At 41.0% G+C, this 22900-nt stretch overlaps 1 protein-coding gene across 1 annotated transcript in view; it reads right to left on the bottom strand.

Moving 5' to 3' along the window:
- The window catches only part of CSMD3 (CUB and Sushi multiple domains 3), a 1047538-nt gene that overhangs the window by 516774 nt on the left and 507864 nt on the right, over positions 1-22900 (bottom strand). The window contains exon 11 of the mRNA XM_085893781.1: positions 5702-5826. Coding sequence (XP_085749907.1) covers positions 5702-5826 — 125 coding nt within the window. The remainder of the gene's footprint in view (positions 1-5701; positions 5827-22900) is intronic.

Here is a 22900-nt window from a genome sequence, read left to right as displayed (position 1 = left end):
TGTGTCCTGTCTGCGAAGCAGAAATCCAAAAGCATAGTGTGGTTAAGGATTGAACCCACAAAAAAAAATAATATCAAATGCAAGTGTGCCACCTTTTACTTTTTCTATCAGAATTAAATAATCTTTACTGTAAAAGGAATGGTGCGTGCGTGCGTCCATCCGTGCATGTTTCACCCATTGGTTGGCCAGTTTGCCAGATTCCACCCATAATTTCTACACCATGGCCACCAATTTTTGAATCCTTTAGAACCTTTTAGCATTTACAAGTTAGAACACTTTGGCATTTACACTTTAGAGCACTTTAGCATTTACGCTTTAGAATCCTTTAGAATCCTTTAGAATTACCCTGTAGAATCCTTTATAACTTTAAAATCTATCCATTAGAACTTTAAAATTTACCCATTAGAACTTTAACATCTACCCTTTAGAATTACGTTTCAGAACCATTTAAAACTTTAAAATCTACCCTTTAGAACTTTAACATCTACCCTTTAGAATTACGTTTCAGAACCATTTAAAACTTTAAAATTTACCCATTAGAACTTTAACATCTCCCCTTTAGAATTACGTTTCAGAACCATTTAAAACTTTAAAATCCACCCTTTAGAACTTTAACATCTACCCTCTAGAATTACCCTTCAGAACCATTTAGAATGTTAAAATCTACCATTTAGAACTTTGAAATCTTCACTTAAGAACTTAAAAATGTACTCTTTAGAATTACCATTCAGAACCATTTAGAACTTTGAAATCTTCCCATTAGGACCCTTCAGAACTTAAAATCTACCCTTTAGAACCCCTCAGAATTTACCCTTCAGAACTCCTTGGAATCCACCCTTTAGAACTCCTTGGAATTTACCCTTTAGAACCCCTTGGAATTCACTGTTTATCATTTACCCTTTAGAACTCCTTGGAATTCACCCTTTAGAATTACGTTTCAGAACCATTTAAAACTTTAAAATCTACCCTTTAGAACTTTAACATCTACCCTTTAGAAACACCCTTCAGAACCATTTAGAATGTTAAAATCTACCATTTAGAAATACGTTTCAGAACCATTTAAAACTTTAAAATCTACCCTTCAGAACTTTGACATCTACCTTTTAGAATTACCCTTCAGAACCATTTAGAATGTTAAAATCTACCATTTAGAATTACGTTTCAGAACCATTTAAAACTTTAAAATCTATCCTTCAGAACTTTAACATCTCCCTTTTAGAATTACCCTTCAGAACCATTTAGAATGTTAAAATCTACCATTTAGAATTACGTTTCAGAACCATTTAAAACTTTAAAATCTACCCTTTAGGATAACCCCGCAGAACCGTTTAGAATGTTAAAATCTACCATTTAGAACTTTTAAATCTTCCCTTTAGAACTTAAAAATGTACTCTTTAGAATTACCATTCAGAACCATTTAGAACTTTGAAATCTTACCATTAGGACCCTTCAGAACTTAAAATCTACCCTTTAGATTACCTTTAGAACCCCTCAGAATTTACCCTTTAGAACTCCTTGGAATTCACCCTTTAGAACCCGTTCTCTCAAGCAGTGCTTTTACTGCGAAGGGTACGCAGGTCCTTCATATTATTTCTGACTATTTTCTCTTAAAATTGTGAGTTAAACAGGTGACTGTGACAGGTTTCTGTGAAGTCGGTGATACCATGATAGGGGAGAAGAAAACGTTAAAGATTCCGCTGTTTTGACATGGGAATGCCCGTCTGCTTTGATGAGCAGGAGGGGGTGAGAATAAATATGGGACAGCTTTGGAAGGGGAAGGCTGAGGATTTGAGTAGACGGGTTGAGGATTTTGTTGAAGGCTTGAGTGTGGGGAGAGGGAGGCTGTGGCTATTTATTGAGGATTTGTCAGAATTGCATGAGTAAGTTTATTCACAGTCAAATGTGTGTGTGTGTGTGTGTGTGTGTGTGTGTGTGTGTGTGTGTGTGTGTGTGTGTGTGTGTGTGTGTGTGTGTGTGTGTGTGTGTGTGCATGCATGCGTCACTGTAGGGGGTTAACGCAATTACCCTACAGATAATGTGCTAGTGTCTTTTAAATGAGGAATCCTCGATATTGATGTCAAGGCAAATGTTGTTCAGTGTCAGCAGATAATTCAAACGATAGTTTTTTTCTTTACAGGAGTGAGGATCATGGAAGAGCAAGGGAGAACAGACAATGGAACAAATATCAAGGGAATGGATGAACAGGAAAAGAGGAGAGGAAGGAGGGGTGGAAAGACCAAAACTAGCAAGTAAAATGGTTGAGTTAGGAAAGGTTAATGGGAGTAATAAAGATCATGAGTTAGGCAGAATTGGGGATGACAAGAGATGGCAGTCCACTGCTTGTGTGAAGCAATGGAGGGACGAGTGAGACAGAACACCCTCAGGAAGGTGGTTTATTAGATGAAAAAAGCAAGGAATTAAATAGATGAGGTGTGCAGTCAGCCTGGATTTTGGAAATATAAACAGGAGGGAGTTAATGGAACAACCCATGGACCATGGAATCAATCGGGAGGGTTGGAGGAATGACAGAGCAGAGGGAGCACTATACTGGAGAAGAAGCCATAAAATGCAGAAACCCCACTAACCTGTCTCTATGATGTGAATGCAACAGATCATGTGCTTCGGCCTCAACACAGGAGAACCCAACAATTTTGAGAGCTGTAAACTTCACAAATTCCAGAAGAGACAGATGTGATGCTGGAGCACCAGTCCAAAGCAGAGAGTAGTACTCCATGGAGCTACTGAAAACAACTTGGAGACTGAGATTTATCAACTGAAGGTGAACAAAGATATGCTAACCACCATGGGAACCATAACACTGACGTTTCAAGCACTAGCCTGTTCTCTTTCTCTGACGAAGGGCTAATGTTCAAAATGTAAGTGCTGCTTTGTTTCTCACATTTGTTCACCTGTAGTTGATACATTTGTTCACCTTCAGCTGATAAAGCCTATTTTTTTGTAATTTACGAATACTGAATCATTCTTTTGTGCAGGAAACTTTATCAGGAATTGTAAGGAAAAAAAAAAACACTTCGAAGTATACATTATCAATGGGAATTTGTTTGGCGTAAAGCAGAAAAATAAGTCTGCTTTTTAAATTAAAATATTTCCTATCACTCAATCACTAACCATAACAAAATGAGTTGCTTCATTTTCGGATGGTCATTTCTTCGTAATTTTGCAATTTCAGGGCAATTTATGGAAACATGAATAAATGTTATTGTTTTAACACTGTGGTGAGGACTCATGGATGATCTGACAATGGAATTTGGCAAACCAACAGAGGAAGGGGAACAGGCAGACAAGGAAAACCTACAGAAATAAAAGCAATGACAGTTGATAAAAGGAATATGGTTAGTGAGAGGAGAAAAGTTCAAAAAGTAGGGATTGGTGAGAAAATGAGGTGCCACTGAACTGTCATCTTGAATTGTAGGACGGAAGAACAGGGATGAACAGACTCAGGAAGGTGATTCGATAAACGAGGTGAAGAAAAAAGGAGGATGAAGTAGTACAGTTGACTTGAGTCGAGACCTTGGATCAGATAAATAATGAACCATGTTTTCTCCACACAGAGCGTTGGTGCTGCCGAAGCAGTTTCTATGGCAAGGGTTACATTCCAGGTTGGATCGCCACTCCGACACAGGAAGTTAGGGCAGGAATTTGGAATTTGGCCAGTGCCAGGGATAGCTGGGACCTTAGGAAGGAAATAGTTAGGAATTTGTCAATGGATGTATGTATGTGACCTGATGTGAGGTTCAGGTGAGATAGAGGGCTGTGAGGACAGGGGTCGAGACCAGAGGAAAGACAATTTTCGAGCCGTGAGCACGCCCACCTGTCAGTGTCAGGGAAGAAGTAGACCATGATATTTGGCTTATTTTTCGGAAATGTGAATTATATTCAATGCCTCAAATCCAATGGCAGATAAAAACCTTACAAGAAGGTGAAGCGTTTTCAGGAAGACTTCGGCATGATGGAGAGTGCTGAAGCAGTGTCTACCTCTGGATGCTTACTTTGACATGTGGTTAAACCAAGATACTTATCAAGAGAATTATATGGCTCCTTTGCTGTTGTATATTTTTGATTTCTTTTTACAACTGGAATATTTCAGGTATCTCAATAAATAAACTTTTTAAAAGCCTCAATTTACCTGCTCTCCCCTTATCTCATTCTGATCAGTATGCAACTCTAAGACATCTGCCTTTCATTACCCAGTATTGGAAGCATTTTCAGTTGCCAAAGATCAAGATTGTATGGAATCTACCCAAGTTGAGCTGTCTTTTCAACAAGGTTCAACAGCTTTGACTTGGTTGAATGTTCGTTATGTGGCTACTATGATGTGCATAAAAAAATCCACAACTACTACACAACTGTTTCTATCGGTTGTGGCTGCACAACGTTTGTGTTTCACTGAACGTGTAATTATAGCCTTTTGTTATTTTTTTTAAACCCAATGTAATATCACTGACTAATGGATGTAATGAACAGGAAGTTGATTGAGGTATGCTAACTGCTGTGGAAAGCAAGGAGAAACTTTGGTTTCAGGCGTTAGCCTTTTGGTGGAGCAAAATCTAGTTAATGCTCCATCGAAGGGTTAACACCTGAAACGTCAGCTTCCTTGCTTCCCACGGCGGTAAGCATACCTCAATCAACGTCCTGTTGATTACATCCATTGTTCTAGCTGTCCACCGATGCACATCGCATCCAGCCTCCACAAGCAAGACGAGTTAGTTATTCATTGCACATTTGACATCACTGATTGACATGTTAGGTGATGCAAGTAAAGCATTTGCTAAAAGCTTCATTCAAGCAATGTGGATACAAGCAGTCCAAGATGCCAAAAAAAAATCTTCATTTAAAAGGTTATTTTTGCCTTGCTGATGATATTATAAAGGAAAAAACAAGTGTTGCTTTTGAGAGCATGTATCAAATGGATGTAGTAGTTAGTGCTTTTCTCTTAAAGTGTTTGTGTTGAAATAAAACAACGAAAGCTGGTTTTTCTAAAGCAAGATTCAGGAGTGTAAGAAGGCAGGTGGAATGTGCCCTTTTTAAAAGTCGGAACTTTGGAATGTTTTATTCAGTCCAGGTCACAGTGTTTTGTTTTCAAAGCTTCCATCGGGGTATGAGTGATATCCCAATATCTGTGGATCAAAAATTCAAGAATGTTTGGAAAGCTCCCAAACACTGTCAGTCCAAATAATTGGCAATTTACATTTAGTTCACATGACACTGTGCACGGAAGCACGCCATCCTTCACGGAATCCAACACAAATCATTGTGACCGAAGGATGAAGACAGCCTACCGGCATACTGACGAAAAAGAAAGGCCCGTACAGCATGCTTTTTAAGGCAATGTCACACCGAGGGCACACAAGCACCATATTTCAAACTCCACATAAAAAGGGGTCCAAGCCTGTGCAGAATATGATCAGGGTATGGGTTGAGAATTGGTTACCGCGATCAGGAAGGAGAAGGATGGTTCTGAGGAGCGACCATGTGTTGTACTCAAATGCTAACCACAGGAAACCTTGTGGATTTTTCTGGGCAGGATGACATAAGCTGGCAAATTATGAAGTCGTCGGACCATAATTAAATGAATTCAGCTTATCTGAAAGCAGGCTCGTTTCAGGGGACAACAAATTAACTGGCTGAAGTTGGGTTACACAACCATGGAGCCAACCCTTTGAGCGAGAGTTAAGCTTACCCTTGCAGACGGGTCGGCTGTCGCTCCACGCCACAAAGGCCTCGTTCACTTTCTGGCAGACGATGCGGCTTGAGCCAATCATTGCATGACCTTCAGCGCAGGCGAATTGCACTGTGGACCCGAGCCTAGTTGGGTTCAAGAAGGAAGGTTCATTTTCGTAAGGATGACAAACATGACATTTCTACTTGTGCTCAAACACAGCCGTTACAGTCGGGAGAGCCGCTTTCTTTTGAAGGTCATCTTATTGATTTTTATTTTAACCAGATTACAATGAACAGCAGCACTTTTAAAATTCTCATCATATCATGGCATATTTTCACAGTAAAGAAAAAAAATAAAAAACTAGAACTGTGACTTTGCAGAAGGATCTCTAAGAAAACTCTACTTGGTATGTCACAGTAAGCACCCTCAGGGCAAGAGCTCATCCACATAATGACGCAAGCAAAATGGTGAAATTTTGAATGCACCCACCAATATGCCCCAAACTCCCACACGTTTTCAATCCAACACATCCCTTGCTATGCCTCACCTTAACATGATAACACGATCACCTCCAAACCTCCTCCACCTTTTCTTCTGCCATTCTCCGCAAACTTTCATTACCATTTTTGGATGTCATGCACAAAAATAAACTGTCCTCTGATACTGTTCAGGCAGAGTGTTAACATAAATGAAGAAGCCCGATTTGGAGGGATTAAGTTGGCTGGTCTGTCTGATCACAGTTGCTTGCGAGTGCAAAAGAGCCCATAGTACCTTTTCATTAAAAAGTAGGCAATTGTGTGTGAATATTGTGGCCAAGATCTAAATTCCGACCAAGATCAGCTATTCTTTATTTTCCTCAATTTCTATGAGCATGGCTCATATACCATAACAACATAATGTTGATAGAACAAGGCAGAGGTGTTGTACCATAATGCTGGTCGTTTAATAAAATAGGCAGGGCTATTCTGGATGGACACAAACTTATTGGATTGGTATTGCTTCTGCTGCTCCCATCGAAGGGATCACAACACTGACGAGCACTGCAGATAGTGAAAAGGTCGACTAATAGGGCTAAGGTCGTGCTGTTTTGGGGTGGTGGACCTGAGAGTACTCAACCCTTTTCCTGCACTCATTGCCCCGGTGCTCATGTGACTGAGCCAGTTAAGCTCCTGGTCAACAGGTTATGATTAAAGAGGACTCAGATTGTTCTGGAAAATACTCTTGCTGGAGATAGCCATGACCTGGCACCTAGTTTGGCTTTTACCTGCTCAGGCATGTCGATATTGATAGAGTCTTGTTGCAGATGCAGATGTGATTCAGTAAACAAGCTTATTCCTGACCTTATGGTCATTTACAAATCAACTTTAAGTAACTAACTTCAGGGCTAAGGCAGGAACTTCTTAAGTGACAAACTTGAGCTGTGAGGATTGTTACCCTGCACATGCGAAGCGAAAAGCAGGGTTAAGCAATTGGTGTATGTATGTCCATCCTTCTATACATCCATCAATCCGTCTGTCTGTCTGTCCACAAACATCAGTTTGTGATAGGGATAGAGAAACAGCTTAATTAAAATTTAATGTTATATCTTGAACATGAATCGGAAAACAAACCTGCCGTTTAACAGTACTTTGTCACCGAATTTGTTCTGACCGCACATCCATAGAGAGGAGTGAGGTTTGTTTCTACTCTGTTTGCCTGCCTGGAAAATCATTCCAACAAGGAAACGTGGTTTTTGTAAGGTCATAAAGGACACAAACAACAGGCACGAATAACTAATGTAATGTGTTCGATAGGATGGTGTGATAGAAACTGCATCAACGGCACTAAATTCTGGAATTATTTTTGTACGACTATTAAAATCTTTATTTTATTTAAATTGAATTATATACCTGAACACTGCATGGGGTAACGTGTTCTATGAACTCTCCAGTTGTTCAAGAACCACAACCAACTATCTCTGGGTCACGTACGATTATAGCCAATGGAGGGATTTCCTCTTTCCCTCATTATCTTCGTTTTTGAGTGATGGATATTCAACCTTGCCTATCATACTTCCTTGGTTAGCGGAACATTAAGGAAAGACCTACGTTGATAGTTTCAATGATTGCTTATTATGTAAATTAAAACAATTGTAAGTGCCTCGATAAATATCATTGAGTTGAAGCAATTAGGTTCATTATGAGTAACCATAAAATATAATAGTCAGACAATTAAGCACGGTAAAACATTTTATCATGAATTAGGGGAAATTATGGATTAAGTGAAATCAATTTTTGGCTGAATGAAAAGCAATCAGAAAATAAAATTGATTGATTAGGAAACAAGACAGAAAGGATAGGAGAGAGGGAGAGAGCGTGATGGAATGACTCGAAACCATCTCCCGTATGGCATTGGGGATATGGTTTGAAACGAGGCTGCAATGTAAAATATTGTTTACATAATGATAATTGTGATTTATTTGTTCATAATGAATTGTACTTTTCAGGAAATTTTTATTTTTTTATTTTTAAGAAGGAGCAGCAGCAATGGGACCTGCTCATTTTCCTTCTCCCAGGATCCCTTAGAGGGAAGGGAGATAATCACAATGAGGAATGAACATCATACAAGAGAAAGCAAAAGGGTGTCAGAGCTGGGGGAGTGTGATGGTATGCCATAAACCCATTAGCCCATTTTAATACATGCTTAACCCAATGTATGAACGAGAAATGTCATCAAGAGTGGTACTCCACTTTGAAACAAAAAAGGACACGTATAACAGAACTGTGACATCTTTACAGGAAGAACACCGTATTTGTGTAGCCAGACACATGGAGTGATTTTGTTGGTTCGCCTCACCAGTTCCAAAGGGAAATGTCAAAGGTGGATGGTTTGTTTGTAAGTGTGTGTGTGTGTGTGTGTCAGCAAACAGGTAAGCTTTAATATGGTGACCTTGGTGAGTGAAAGTGGTTGCCAAGAGAAATACCGCATTGAGGCTCTGCATTGTAAAATGCTCTGTCTTGTTAGCATATTGGATTGGGAGTCAGCTACAAATTCAACTCCCATCCCAAGTGTGCATCATTTTTGATGGGCCAAGATTGTCTGGCTGAGGTCGCTATCATACTCTGTGTTACAGAGCAATGGTTCTGTCGAAGCAGTTTCTATACCAGGGTCATGCTGGGCCATTTGCCATCCCTCTCCCAGCAGTAATTAGGACAGGGATTTCGAATTTGTTCATGGTTCTGGTGACCATGACCAAATGGCTTGCCTTCTCTTCATGAAGGACACCATGGAATATTTGGCATCCACCAACTAATGCTGGCAGACAGCATACCGAGTTTAAACATCCCTCCGAGGGACGGCACACACATTGATGAAATATGCCGCCAGTAAAAGACTCGGATGACAGTTTATTGCAGGAACTTCTGGCCTGAGCAGGAATACCACTCCCATAAACCCTTCAATGCACCAAATATCAGGAATTTTATTTATTAATTTTTGCCAAAATATTATGTTTTGTTTTTAACAATGTAACTCAAAAAAACTTTTAAAAATTTCCTCCTGAGACTTAAAGATCACAGTGCAACCACTAGAACATCCTGGATGGTGATGAGATTATATTTAAACGATTAAAGTATAAAAAGTAGTTCAAAAACAAACTATACATCAGATAAAAAAATTATATTTAAATCACATGTTGATGAGGTCAATTACAAAAAATTGATCTCATCAACATGTCATTGAAATCGAGTATTAAGAATTGAACCGCAACAGTAATAATAACAATTTGTGGACAATTTTACAGGTACATTCATTGGAAAAGTTTACAACATCTTGTGGAGGTTTGCAATTGGAAAAGCTTAAAGTTTGATGATAAGGCGGCTTCGTGGTAATGGCAGTAAATTTGATTGGAGGATGCTTTGTAAATGATACTAAATCCACGAGTCGTTCCTTTGCAAGGGCTTCGAGGTGAAAATAAAAATAGCACATGATGGTCGAGTGGCCAGTGTTATCCTCCCTCATCATGACCCACTCAGCCTAAGTCCTTTATCACAGTGCACAGAGTTTCAATGGTGGACAAGCTCAAGCATTTTTGTCCCAGCCAGGTGTCGATTTTCAGGACAACCTTTGTTTTGGGGTTTGTATTGGGGGGATGGGGGGATGGAGAGCATGCAGGTTGTCGCCATTAAAGCTCAGTAAGTTGCATACTCATCTTGGATCTCTCATCGCTCAACTGTACATCACCATCCAGAAGCTTTGCAATCAGTACACCACCATTTGGAGGGGGTGCTTCGTCTGCTGTCCCATTTGAGGATGTTAGCAACCATTTACTAGTTGATGTTAACAATCCCACGATGAATCAAAGAGTAGGCAGCACCCCAGAAATGGAGCTTTCTTTGCTTGTAAGGACCCTCCACATCTGGTGTGAAGCTTGTAAAAATTCAGTGACAAACATACTTCCTTGATTAGTTATCAAGCTCGTGACATGAACAGCAGAGAGCCAATAAAATAACAAACAAACTTCAATGTGAATTGCACATAATATATATTTTATAATCTCCAAAATGATGATTCCGATCGAATTTTCGCTCACATCGCCAACAGGTCAGTGGCTTCTCTGTATTAAATTTTTTTTTTACTGTCTCTTTGTTCCATCACATCTGCTCTCAACTCGCACACCCTCACTAGCAACTCCAAGATGCATGTGCTCCAACAGTAACCCGGTCACGGATAAAATCACAAAATCCAGACTTACTGCGCACCTCCAATCTTTTGTTCCTCTTTTCTCCCGCTTGTGAAACTGTTTTCTGGAGGCTATTCATTCACTCTTCCCTCCAGGGCTTCAAGGAAGTGGTGTACTATCATTTAATGTCACCCCCATCCATCCTTACAATCTTCTCCAATCCAACTTTCTTATACATCTATTGCAGGTTATTGTGTTTCCTCCCCTACTCTCTCTCTCTCTCTCTCTCTCTCTCTCTCTCTCTCTCTCTCTCTCTCTCTCTCTCTCTCTCTCTCTCTCTCTCTCTCCTTTCATATTTGTTCATTCCCTTGCTTATTGTGTCCAATTGTGGCCGAATTGCCCTGCAGTCATTACACTGCCTTTTTTACCCTCTGTAACATCACTCTTTCATGAGCCTTGATATTATATATCTAAAAAAACATTGCACTGTTTAGGCCTTAGTTATTTTATAACTTGGTTTACGCAGTTCTTCAGATAAAATGTAGGGTCGGGAGGTCGAAAAATAAATATAATTTAAATTTTTAGAAATTATATATTTTTATGATTTTTTTTCGGATGTTACATGGAAAAGACAAGGGTAGGTGGGGGGGATATAAATCCCAGACCAGGAGGATCTAAGAAAACATTGAAGATGGAAAACCATTCAAATGCAGGATGCCATTGTTCACTGTATCATCTGATATGAAAAACAATAAAGAAGGATTAAAACTTGTTTTTACAATATAGTCTGGCATGTTTTTCTTATAGAAACCTGTTGGATCATCAAACAAATGGAAACAATGCTGAGAAAATTACTGTCCAAGTCGTAGATGTGTGCGTGCACACCAGTGCATAGTGCTGGATATGATTAAAAAAAGATGTCCACTCGGAGTAAACACGCTCAAAACGGTCAATCAGAGCCATAACCAGCTTAGTTTTCAGTGGGCATCTGATCGTACCGTCTCCCCATCCCCATGAGCACATCAAAGGCTGATTTCTGGTCCGTTGAAGATTGAATATCAGCATCTCGCAGGGAAACTTTGACGGACTTGGCACCGAAATTTTTCAACATGAACAGCGGTGTACAACTTTCGATGGAAACAAAATTGGCACGATCGAGAGTAGCCTGCGAATCATCCCTACTGCTGCACTGAATTGATGCAATAGTTCGCCAGAATATTCGTCGTCAAGATGTTGCGTGATTAAATCACCAATACTCACTCAAATTTAAACCGCTAAAATACTTCTTAACAACTCATGGCTCGCAGACTTCCTCTCCTGTCGCAGTCACCGTGTGGCCCTAAATGGAGTTCTTTCATCCCCTCTTCCTGTCCAGGCTGGAGTTCCTCAAGGTAGTGTTCTGGGCCCTGTTATTTTTCTGGTTTTCATCAATGATCTCTCCGACTCTCTGGAAAATCCTCTATATCTCTTTCCTGATGACTCCACCCTCTACGGTACCATCAGTTGTCCCTCAGACCGGCAAGCAGCAGCTTATTCACTCACGGCAGATCTGGGTAAAATCACAAACTGGTCCAACACGTGGAACATGTCTTTCAATCCGGACAAATCTCACACACTCACTATGTCTCTTTGAAAGGACCGTTTAGAAAATCCCCCCATCCACTTTCTCAACAATCCTCTGGAAGAAGTCCTTTCTTTCAAGCTTCTAGGTCTCACTATCTGCCATGACCTTTCCTGGGAAAGCCACATTTCAAACCTTGCCTCCAAAGCCAGTCGCCCACTGGGAATCCTCCGTCGTGCAAAGTCCTTCCTCGGCCCACCTGAGCCCCTGAGCACTTACAAAGCTTTTGTCCGCAGCCTGATGGAGTACTGCTCTCCCCTCTGGGCTGGTGCTCCTGCCTCCAACCTTTCTCGGCTTCACGCTGTAGAAACCAAGGCATTTCGGATCATTGGCATCTCCCGTAATGAGGCTGAGTCTTTGGGCCTCTCACCCAATCACCGCAGGTTAGTCGGTGGTCTTTCTGTCTTCTACCGTCTCCTCTCCAGCCTCGCCCCCTGCTCTCTCTGCGATTTGTCCCCACCACATTTCCGCAGGGCACTCAAGGTCCGCCAACAACCCCCTTCTGGTAAAACAACAAAATCACGAATCACTGCTCACCTTCACTCTTTCATTCCTCTTTTTTCCCGCCTTTGGAATAAACTCCCTCACTCTATTCATTCCCATTCTTCCCTCCATGCCTTCAAAATAGCTGTTCACCACCACCTCTTATCATCCCCCATCCAAATCCTCGATCTTTTCTACCCCCGATAATCCACTCAAGCCCACCTCCTTCAAATTCCCTGCTGTCCTTCCTGAAAGTCCCTGTAATGTCCATCTTGTATTCCCCACATTCCCCGTCCCATCCCTCTCCCTTCCACAGATCTCCTAATGTCTTTGTTCCCCACTGTTTTGTCCTTCCCACTCCCTCCTCTCTTGTCTCATGTCCCCCATGATGTGCGTTGTGTGTTAGCTCTCACACGAGCCTCGACAAGGTATACAAAAAAAAATTCACTTTTGCCCCAGAAACAACAGTCAATCTGAACCACGCTGGCCACTGCTCAGACGCCATGACCGAAGACCACTGCGCAGTTCTACTGTGCAGCTTTAATGCGCAGCTCGGTTAAAGATGACTCGGCATTTTGGCGTGTGCGCACGAAATTATATTTTGAAAATAAATGCCGACGTTTACATTTCGGGTTTTGAAACTTTTGCACCTTCGGCGGAAAATGTATAAATATAAAAGGCTAAAAATGTGTTTTATATTTATATTTCATTTCGGCAAATATACCGTCGGCCGATCCGTAAAACCAAGTTATAAAATAACTAAGGCCTTATTTATGTGAAGCATTAAAAACTAGAACGGGCACTCATAGAGCGCATACCTTCGCCGCCACTACTTTTTTTGTTCTTGGTATGAGTGTGGGGAACTGGTTTCATATGAATGGTCTTATGACACAAACCACATATCTATAATGTCATGACCCTTCACCCCGACTTTCGGGGACTACGGACTAAACAACAATCAACTCACGTCGTTTTGGCGAGTCTTCACTCGCAAGCTCGGTGAATACAACGTTTCAACAAGAGAAGGTAATCTCGTTTGATGCTGGTTTCATGCAAATCAAATAAGAATTGACTGAGTTATGACCGAAAACCACATATTTTTCAAGGGCGTGACCCCCCCCCCTGATATTTTACCCCAACCGGTGACATGTGTTATGATGTCATTGTGTCACAAGATTGGGCATTAAATTCTGAACATTTTGGTGCTGGGTTCATGTAAAGCGGACAAGAATTGACCGTGTTATGACAAAAACTGCATATTTTTCAAGGTCGTGACCCCCCTGACCTTTGACCCCTAACCGGTAACAAGAGTATGGGCGTCATTGTGTCATATTGCATATCACAAGATGAGGCGTTGAATTCTGAACATTTTGGCGTTAGTTGCATGCAAATTGAATAAAAATTGACCGTGTTATCGTAAAAAGACGATTTTGACCTTTTTGTGACCTTGACCTTGACCTTTGACCCGAACGATTCCAAAATCTAATCGAATACTTCCTGGCTAATAACCAATCATCCCACCAAATTTCATGCAATTCGGTTTAATACTTTTTGAGTTATACGAATCACAAGATTACAAATAAATAAATAAATAAATACACACCGACCAAAACATAACCATTCGCAGAATGCGAAGGTAATAATAATAACGAAGGCGAGGTTAAAGTCAATTGATTTATTAAGAAGAGCAGAAATGATATCATGATATTTCATCAGAAATATTGCATCTATCATAACATGAGTATGCAACATAACAAAAGGAACAACAGAAAGAGAATGGGGATATGTTAAAAGCAGGGCCGAAGGAAAAAATAAATGGAGATGACAACAAGGGATGCGGATAAGGATGAGGGGTGTAGGAGAATGCAGGGGGTGGATAAGATGGTTACATCAACAAACTCTCAGGAAGGAAAAACTGGAAATTTGGGGCTTTAGGTGGGGTGGTTTAACGGGGGCAGAAAAGATCATGGTTTTGGCTGGGGGGAGATTTGAAATGTTGGTGAACAGCTGTCTTGAAGATTTGTAGGGAAAAACGATATTGAATAAAATGTGGAAGTTGGTTCCACATCAGAGAAAAAAAGAGGAATAAATGAGTGGAGGTGAACAGTGATTCCATATTTTGGCAGTTTCACCTGAAGGGTGTTGATGGTGGACCGTGTGTGCCCTGCAGATACTTGAGGATGGTGGTAAAGCACAGAAATGGCAGTGTGTGTGCAAAGACCATAAAGGAGCTGGAAGAAGACAAAGAGACCACCGATCTGTCCACCATGACAAAGTGATAGGTCCGTAGACTCAGATTCATAGCAGGAGATTCTAATGATCTTGAAAGCCTTAACTTCCACAGCATCAATATGAGCAAGGTGTGGGGCAGGGGTGCCAACCCAGAGGGGAGAGCAGTACTTCAGCAGTAAATGAAGGTCTTATAGATGGATAAGAGTTCAGGTGTGCCAACGAAAGACTTTTTACGACGGATGATGCCCAGTTGATAACTGGCTGAGGAAGCCAACTTTGAAATGTGGTGATTTTTGTCAAGGTCTGAAGAGACGAACGAGGCTGCTGCCTGTCCGTCTGTCAGAAGGATGGAGAATGTCACAGCAGAGGAGGGAGGCATCAGCAAAGTGATAAAGAGGATTTTACAGAGTCAGAGAGATCGTTGATGAAGATTAGGAATAGGACTGGACCTAGAACACTATACCTCAGGGTACTCCAGCCTTGACAGAGAGGGGAGGATTACATTGAGTGCCACACACTGCGAGAGTGGAGGAAGTCATGAACCCAAGAGTGGAGTTGGTCCTGGATGCCATAGACAGAGAGTTGAGAGAGCAAGGTGGGATACCAGACTTATCAAAAGCTCGATGCCTTGACTCCAGAAAGATGTCCCTGATCTCAAATACTTGACATTGAGTTTCTCAATCTGTTGTTTGGAGATCAGAAGCAGCATGTCAAAGGAAGTCTGAATCTCAATTGATGATCTGAGATAAGATCATTGTAGAAAGGTAATTATTTCATATCAACTGTGATAATGGATTGCATGACCTTGCTGATGATTGGAAGTAAAAGAATAGATCTACCGTGAAGGGGATCTTTTTTTGCACCTTTTATGTAATGGAGTGATGAGACTTCCAAGCAGATGGAATATGACAAAGGGAAATGGTAAGGTGACAAGGGCAGAAAGTGTGTTCAGGATCTTAAGGGTTCTAAAGCATTCAAGGGGTCAAAATGGGCCTAAAGAGTCCAAAAGGGATTTAAAGGTGAAAGAGCAAAATGAGTCCTAATTGTTCAAATGGTGTTAAAGTGTCTGAAGGGCATGAAAAGCATCTAAAGAGTCAAATAATGTCGAAATAGCTCTAAAAGATGTAATTGGGTTGAAGGGATGCAGAGGGAGCAATGGTCTCAGGGGTCCAAATGGTAAAAAAATAGGTATTAAGGAGTCCAAAGAGTCTTTAAAGGGTCTTAAGGATGTAAAGGATCGAAGGGGTGTAAAGGGTCTAAACTCTAAGGGATCATCTAACGAAGTGATATAAAGTGTATCAAGGATCTTAAATGGGTATGGAGAGGTTTAAAGGATCTCAGGGATCTAAAGGTTCATTAAAGGGTCGAATGGGTCCAAAGGGACTTTAAAGGGTCAAATGGGTGTAAGGGGTCTAAAGGCTCTGTAGTGTCTGAAAGTCTAAAAGTTATGTTCCAATAGTACATAACGGAATTAACAGATGTAGCCATGGTCCAATAAAACATAACAGACATAGTCACAGCCCAAGTCACGTTCTAACAGTATGTGATTAATAGACACGAGCAGAAACACGTGAAATCATGGGTGCAATGTGAGAATTTTTAAAACTCATCCACCACGAAGAACTCGTGTGTGGCAGCTGAACTTAAATATATTTCTCCTGCTTTAAAACTATGTCAAACTCGCTTGATCATGGTGTTGAACAAAATGGATACATATATATATATATATATATATATATATATATATATATATATATATATATATATATATATATATATATATATATATATATATATTGACGCCAGCTGTTCGTAAGGGGCAGAATGTGTGCTTTTTGCTGGAAAACATCCCTTAAACGAAGGTCTGCAAACGTCATAATACTTGCTGCAAACAAAGAAGACCACAAGGGTTGGTTTGCAATCAAAGAAATGTTTGCATATTGTCACCGGTAGGAGAAGAAGCGTGGACAAAGCCGGTCCCTTCGCCTATTAATATATAGATAATAGTAATAATCAGAATAATATTAACATTAATATTACAAACTTCATTATACTTTTATCCCTATTTGGCAAAGTTACTCAAAAAAAAGCTGAAATTTAACTACTTTAATAAATTTCTATTGGTGTGAAGGGAAGAACATTAAAATCTTGGAACAAGGTGAAGGTAGATCCAGCAATTGATGGATAAAGGCAGAGTGCTGATGCACTCAATCCCAGGTCATGACTCCGGATTGATTTTCGATTTGTGGATACAGTGACAGATCACGAGGGTTGATCAGCACCATCCTAATGCCAGGATAAGTAGCAGCTGCCCAAGGGTGATGTGCAGGACGTAATATGACCTTTACCTAAATTATTTTCACTTATGCCAAATCCAAGCACGTGTGTTGAGACCGGCCCTTAAAGCCTCAATCTGAAATGCACAGTTATTCATAGCTGGAGACAAGGATGTCATGTAAATGTCAATATATTAAAAAAAGATTTCCTGTAGCTGCCCTCTTTGAAACAAACTTTGAAGGAGATGCAGGTGAAAAAAAAAAAAGCAATAAATGACAGCATCATACAGCAGTACACACAGGGGCTTGGAGGTTTGATATGAAATTGTTACTCACATGTTCCAAGTAGTTTTGGCATGTTCAAGATATTTTCGCCAAGTTGCATGGGTAGACAGATACTACCATGCATACTGGACAATGTGGTGGCAGCACCTGTGTGTTCTTCTAAATTGCCATTCTCTCCAAGTCAAAAATCCACTATCATCCAAATACAACATTCACTACCAGGAAACAGAGAAGCGGCTACCTTCAGTTAAAATAACTACATATAGGTTGTGCGATCTAATCTTGGCTCAAAATATTTATTTGCGAAATGCATATTGTAGGAACTCTGTATGGTGTGAGACCGAACTATATATGCTCTGGGAGTTGAAGACAAAGGGTAGACTACATTGGTTCTGGGCCTGGATGGACTGGGCTGCAGAGATGTTAGCCCCCCCCCCCACACCCCCAGCAAATTGAAGTTGATAAACAGTTATCTTGCCATCTACAGTAGTTCTTTCAAGTAGTGCATAACTTCTGATGACATTCATGATCAGATGTCTCCAAACATCCCTATCCTGAACTGCTTTCCGAAGCTTTGGCTGAGACAGCGAGAGGTTGCAGCCTTGAACCCATCCTCCCAGAGCATACAAGGTCTGCCTCTTTCTCCTCATCCCTCACTCACACCTTTGCATGATTGACTTCTCCAAACTTTCGTTTTCCGCATGCACGATGGGTCCAAAGCATGACAGTTTCTGTTTCAGCATCAACACTTCTAATATACATGGTGGTCTTGTTTCTTCAAGCAATGATTTGTTTGATCTTCTTGTTGTCCATGGAATTTTTTACCATTCGTCTCCAACACCACGTTTCAAAACTGTCAATCTTCTTCCTTTCTTTGTTCACTGTCAATGACTCATATCCTTACAATGAAACTATAAATACCAGAGCATTCACCGGCCTCCTCTTGCTTTGTTTTGTCACATCTTTGTCTTTCCAGATCTTTGTCAATCCTGACATTGATGTTCTCCCCAATGCTAACTCGTCAATTAATTTCTCCTCCACATTCTCCACTCGCTTCAATCTTCGAACCTCTGAAGATGAAACTTTCCATGATTTCCACAAGATAATCTCCCGATATGAACATGTCGATCTTATCAGTTGACAACATTTTAGTCTTTTTTTTTTAGGTTTAAATAAAGACCAGTTTTTTCACTTTCATCATTTCATCAAGTTCTCTTTACTTAATGCAGAGTGAGAGGTATCATTGGCATACCCTGGATTATTGACACATCTTCCTCCAAACCTGACTCCAGCCTCTACTTCATCCAAGTTTGATTTGTCATGATGTACTCATTACACAGATTGAACAAGTGAGGAGAGAGAACGTACCCCTGTCTAACCCCTTTTCCAAGAATTCTAAACCATTCTGTACCTCCACACACTGTTTTTACTGTGGCTTCTTGTTTAATGTACAGGCTTCCTATCAGACATGTCAGCTGCTCCAACATCCCCATTTCTCTCAACATTATCCACGTGAATTCATGATCAATACAATGAAAGGCATTGCTATGATCTATAAGAGAGATACACCTTCCTTTGATGTTCCCTTGCTTTTTTTCATTATTGACTTCAGATTTGTAATTTGATCTGAAGTATCTAATCCTCTTCTGAAACCTGCTTGCTGCATGGGTATGTCTCACTTAATGAAGTCTTCTATTCTGTGTTGAATGGTCTTTAGTAATATCTTGCTCACATGTAAAATCAACGCAATGGTTCGGTTCTTGGAACATTCTCCTGGATTCCATTTCTTCGGCAATCGTATGTAGACTGACTGCTTCCACCTTTTGTCCCATTAAATCCTGCTCCGGATCTGTGTATAGATAGTTGTTAAAATTTTGATTGCCTCCTTACCGACTCCCATAAAGAGTTATCTTGGAATTTCATCAGCCCTTGGTGCTTTTCTATTTGCCAGCTCTTCCAGAGCTCAACATACCACACATTCGATCACTGTTGGTTCTTGCTCATACTCTTTCTTCCAAGGTTGCCATCATATTGCTATCTCGTTTGTACGGAGTTTTGGTGTAGTTCATCCATCTTTCTTTCAACTGTGTTTCTCCTCTATTTTTCTGTTCTACTCTTAAGGACCACATTCCTAGACCGAAACTTTCCCGTGATCTCTCTGATCTTTTAAAAAAGATCTCTTGTTCTTCCGCTCTATTATCCCTTTCTCTATCTGTGGATGCCTCTTTGAAATATCACTCCTGGTCTTTCCCGGCTCTTCTTTTGAAGTTGGTATCAAGCCGCTTAATGTCCTCTCTTGATGCAACTTTGGTTTTCAACTTTCTTCTGTCTGCAATATTTATTGCATCCCCTGTCTACAATTTAGCCTTCTTTTTTCTGCTTGATTTTGGGTTATTGTTTTTGTCCTCTTCTTTTACAATGTCTTCAACATATTGCACATTTTATCTGGCATTCTGTCATTAAATTTTATGTTCTCTGTTTGTGTTGATTGTTCTTTGTATCGAGTGCTCACTCCTGAATATTGTTTCCTGCTCATTCTATTTATTTTGATCCTGCATCACAGGTTTAGGTAGTTTTGGGCCTTTCCATTTTCTTTCCAATTGTTTGCCATTCCCATTTGCCATGTCTCCATCTCTGTCTCATTATTCACAGCCTTTGCTTGATTTTCCCTCCTTATAACTTCCATTTAATAAAACAGAAAAATACAAAAACAAAACTTTCCTTTTTCTTCTCCTTCTTCTGCCTCCTCCCCTGCCCCCCATCCCAACCTCCCTGTTTGTTTGTTCTCTGTGTCTCTGTGTTCGTCTCTCTCTCTCTCTCTCTCTCTCTCTCTCTCTCTCTCTCTCTCTCTCTCTCTCTCTCTCTCTCTCTCTCTCTCTTTTTTGTGTCTGCCTCTCTCTCTGTGTCTGCCTCTGTATCTGTCACTGAATCTGTCTCTGTATCTGTCTCTGTATCTGTCTCTGTCTCTGTATCTGTATGTGTCTGTGCGTCTATGTATCTGTGTGTCTGTGTCTGTCACTGAATCTGTCTCTGTATCTGTCTCTGTCTCTGTATCTGTATGTGTCTGTGCGTCTATGTATCTGTGAGTCTGTGTCTGTCTCTGTCTCTGTGTGTGTCTCTGTCTTTGTCTCTGTGTGTGTCTCTGTCTCTGTGTGTCTCTGTCTATGTGTGTGTCTCTGTCTATGTGTGTGTCTCTGTCTATGTGTGTGTCTCTGTCTATGTGTGTGTCTCTGTCTATGTGTGTGTCTCTGTCTATGTGTGTGTCTCTGTCTATGTGTGTGTCTCTGTCTTTGTGTGTGTCTCTGTCTTTGTGTGTCTCTATCTTTGTGTGTCTCTGTCTTTGTGTGTGTCTCTGTCTTTGTGTGTGTATGTCTCTGTGTGTCTCTGTATGTGTCTCTGTCTCTGTGCCTCTCTATCTGTCTCTCTATCTGTCTCTGTCTCTGTCTCTCTCTCTGTCTCTGTCACTCTCTCTGTCTCTGTCTCTCTCTGTCTCTCTCTCTCTGTCCATCTCTCTGTCTTTCCCTCAATTTAAATGGCAATTTTAAAATGTTCAGTCTTCCCACATACTTGCTTCCAACATCTTTCTCCCAGTCTGCTTAACATCCCCTCCCCCTCCCTTCTATCCATTTCTGGATGATTCATAAACTTGTTCCTCATCTACCATATAGCTCTGTCTGTCTTCATGCCTTTTAATCACGATTGCCATCCCAATCCTAATGACTGCCTTCATCTCTCTGCCCTTGGAATCCATAAATCCAACTCTTTTTGTACAGCGGGTGGAACTACAGTGACAAGCTCCCTCACGTCAATCCCCATTCACAACCAGGTTCCCCTACACCCGCTCCAGGCTCTAACACCCCCAATCTTACTTGATGTCCTCGCTTATGTCTCCATCCACCCCAAACCCCTCCCCTCCTTGCTTCCTTCACTTCCTGCCCCCTATTTGCTTATGTCAATCCCCCCACCCGCCCTCTTTGGCTACCCTGCACACCACACCTTTTTTGCTTCCCCTGCACCACATACCTTCTTTGCTTTTCCAGCATCCTGGCCCCTCTCTTCTCTCCGTGTTGTGGCTCTGTGCCTCCGTGTCTCAAATTGCTTCTCTCTCTTCTCCCCCTGCTTCCCAGCCCCCCATTCTCCCCTGCATCTCACCCCCTTTCCACTTCCCCAGCATCTCACCCCCTCTCTGCTTCCCCCAGCATCCTGCCCCATCTTTGCTTCCCCATCTCCAAGCCCCTCTACGCTCACACCATCTCTCATTCCACAGCGATGTGGGTTTCCATGACTCCACTGGCCTCACCCAATCATTGACCCTTCCGACCAAGATTTCTCCCAATGGCATGTCCTCTCTTATGGACTTGGTAATGATGAATTTGCTATTAATGTCTCCCATTCCTCTGCTGACCCAACAGGTTCATCTGATCATGTGCTTGTGAGAGTCAACATCTCTCTGGCTATTGTCAGAGAGCTACCCCAGTTCCATAGAGTCTGGCAGTTCACTCAAGCTGGCTGGCAGGGACTGCAAGCTGCCCTCTCAGGTCAAGACTAGTCCTTTATGTGACCTCCAGATTATTGACATACAGACAAACCAGACTCTATGGCACTGAGGCAGACAAACGAGAAATACGTCGTGCAGAGCACGATACTTGTGAAATCTTTAAAACAGATATTACCTTAAAATAATCGGTGGTTGAATGTGGTGACCTGATTTGCAAATCCTCTTCAAATTTGAAGTCAATCAGATGAAAATGGACAATTTTAGAAACTCCACCAATGTAGACCTTTTGGCCTATGATGACCTCAAATATAATTGGTGGTTAAATTGAGTGACCTTATATGCAAATCTTGTTCAAATTTCTGGTCGATTGGATGAAAATTGAGGATTTTAGAAATTCGGTCTATGTTGATCTTTTGGCCTATGTTGACCTCAAAAATAATTGGTTTGTTTAATTCAGCGACATGAAATATAAATCCTTTTCAAATTTCAAGTCAATCGGATGAAAATTGATGATTTTAGAAATTTGACAGTTGTTGACCTTTGACCAACGTTGACCTAACCTCAAAATTAATAGGCTTCTTACTGATGACGAAGTCCACCATTTGGTGAAGTTTTGTGAAGATCGGTTTAAAATTGTGATGTGTAGTCGACTGACATGCAGACAAACAGACAAAATCACAGATGAGACCAACCAATATACTGTACTTACGAATCTTCAATTTCACAAGTAACAAATAGACAGGAGTGAAAGCATAACCTCCATCCATCGCCAATGTGTTCCCTTACCAGGAACTTCAACATTGGTGGAGGCCATTTGAACCATTAAAACATGCAATATTATTAATACCAACCTCTGGTTGTTTATCAGTGGTCTGTCCTTTTTAAATGTGGAGCATCAAGCAAGGAAGCAACACGTACCATTGTAAAAATCTGACTCAGCTGGGGTTCGAACCACCGACCTCCCAGACTCAGAGAGAACACTCTAACCATTAAGCCACTGAGGCTGTTCGATTGACCCCAGCCTTTCATAAACTGGCTCTTCAGGTCTGACACAACCAGTTGATTGTGGCAGGAATTTACAATTTGTTCAGGAAGCCAGTGCCAACTCACCTACTCTTTGGGAAGACATTGTGGGATCTCGAACATCCACAAACTAATGCTA

This window comes from Eptatretus burgeri, chromosome 9, assembly GCF_056783735.1.
Source record: "Eptatretus burgeri isolate ZD-2024b chromosome 9, Ebu_testis_v1, whole genome shotgun sequence".
In the NCBI taxonomy this organism is placed as follows: domain Eukaryota; kingdom Metazoa; phylum Chordata; class Myxini; order Myxiniformes; family Myxinidae; genus Eptatretus; species Eptatretus burgeri.
The sequence above is the reverse complement of the archived record's forward strand: the minus strand, read 5'-3'. Positions and strand labels throughout refer to the sequence as shown.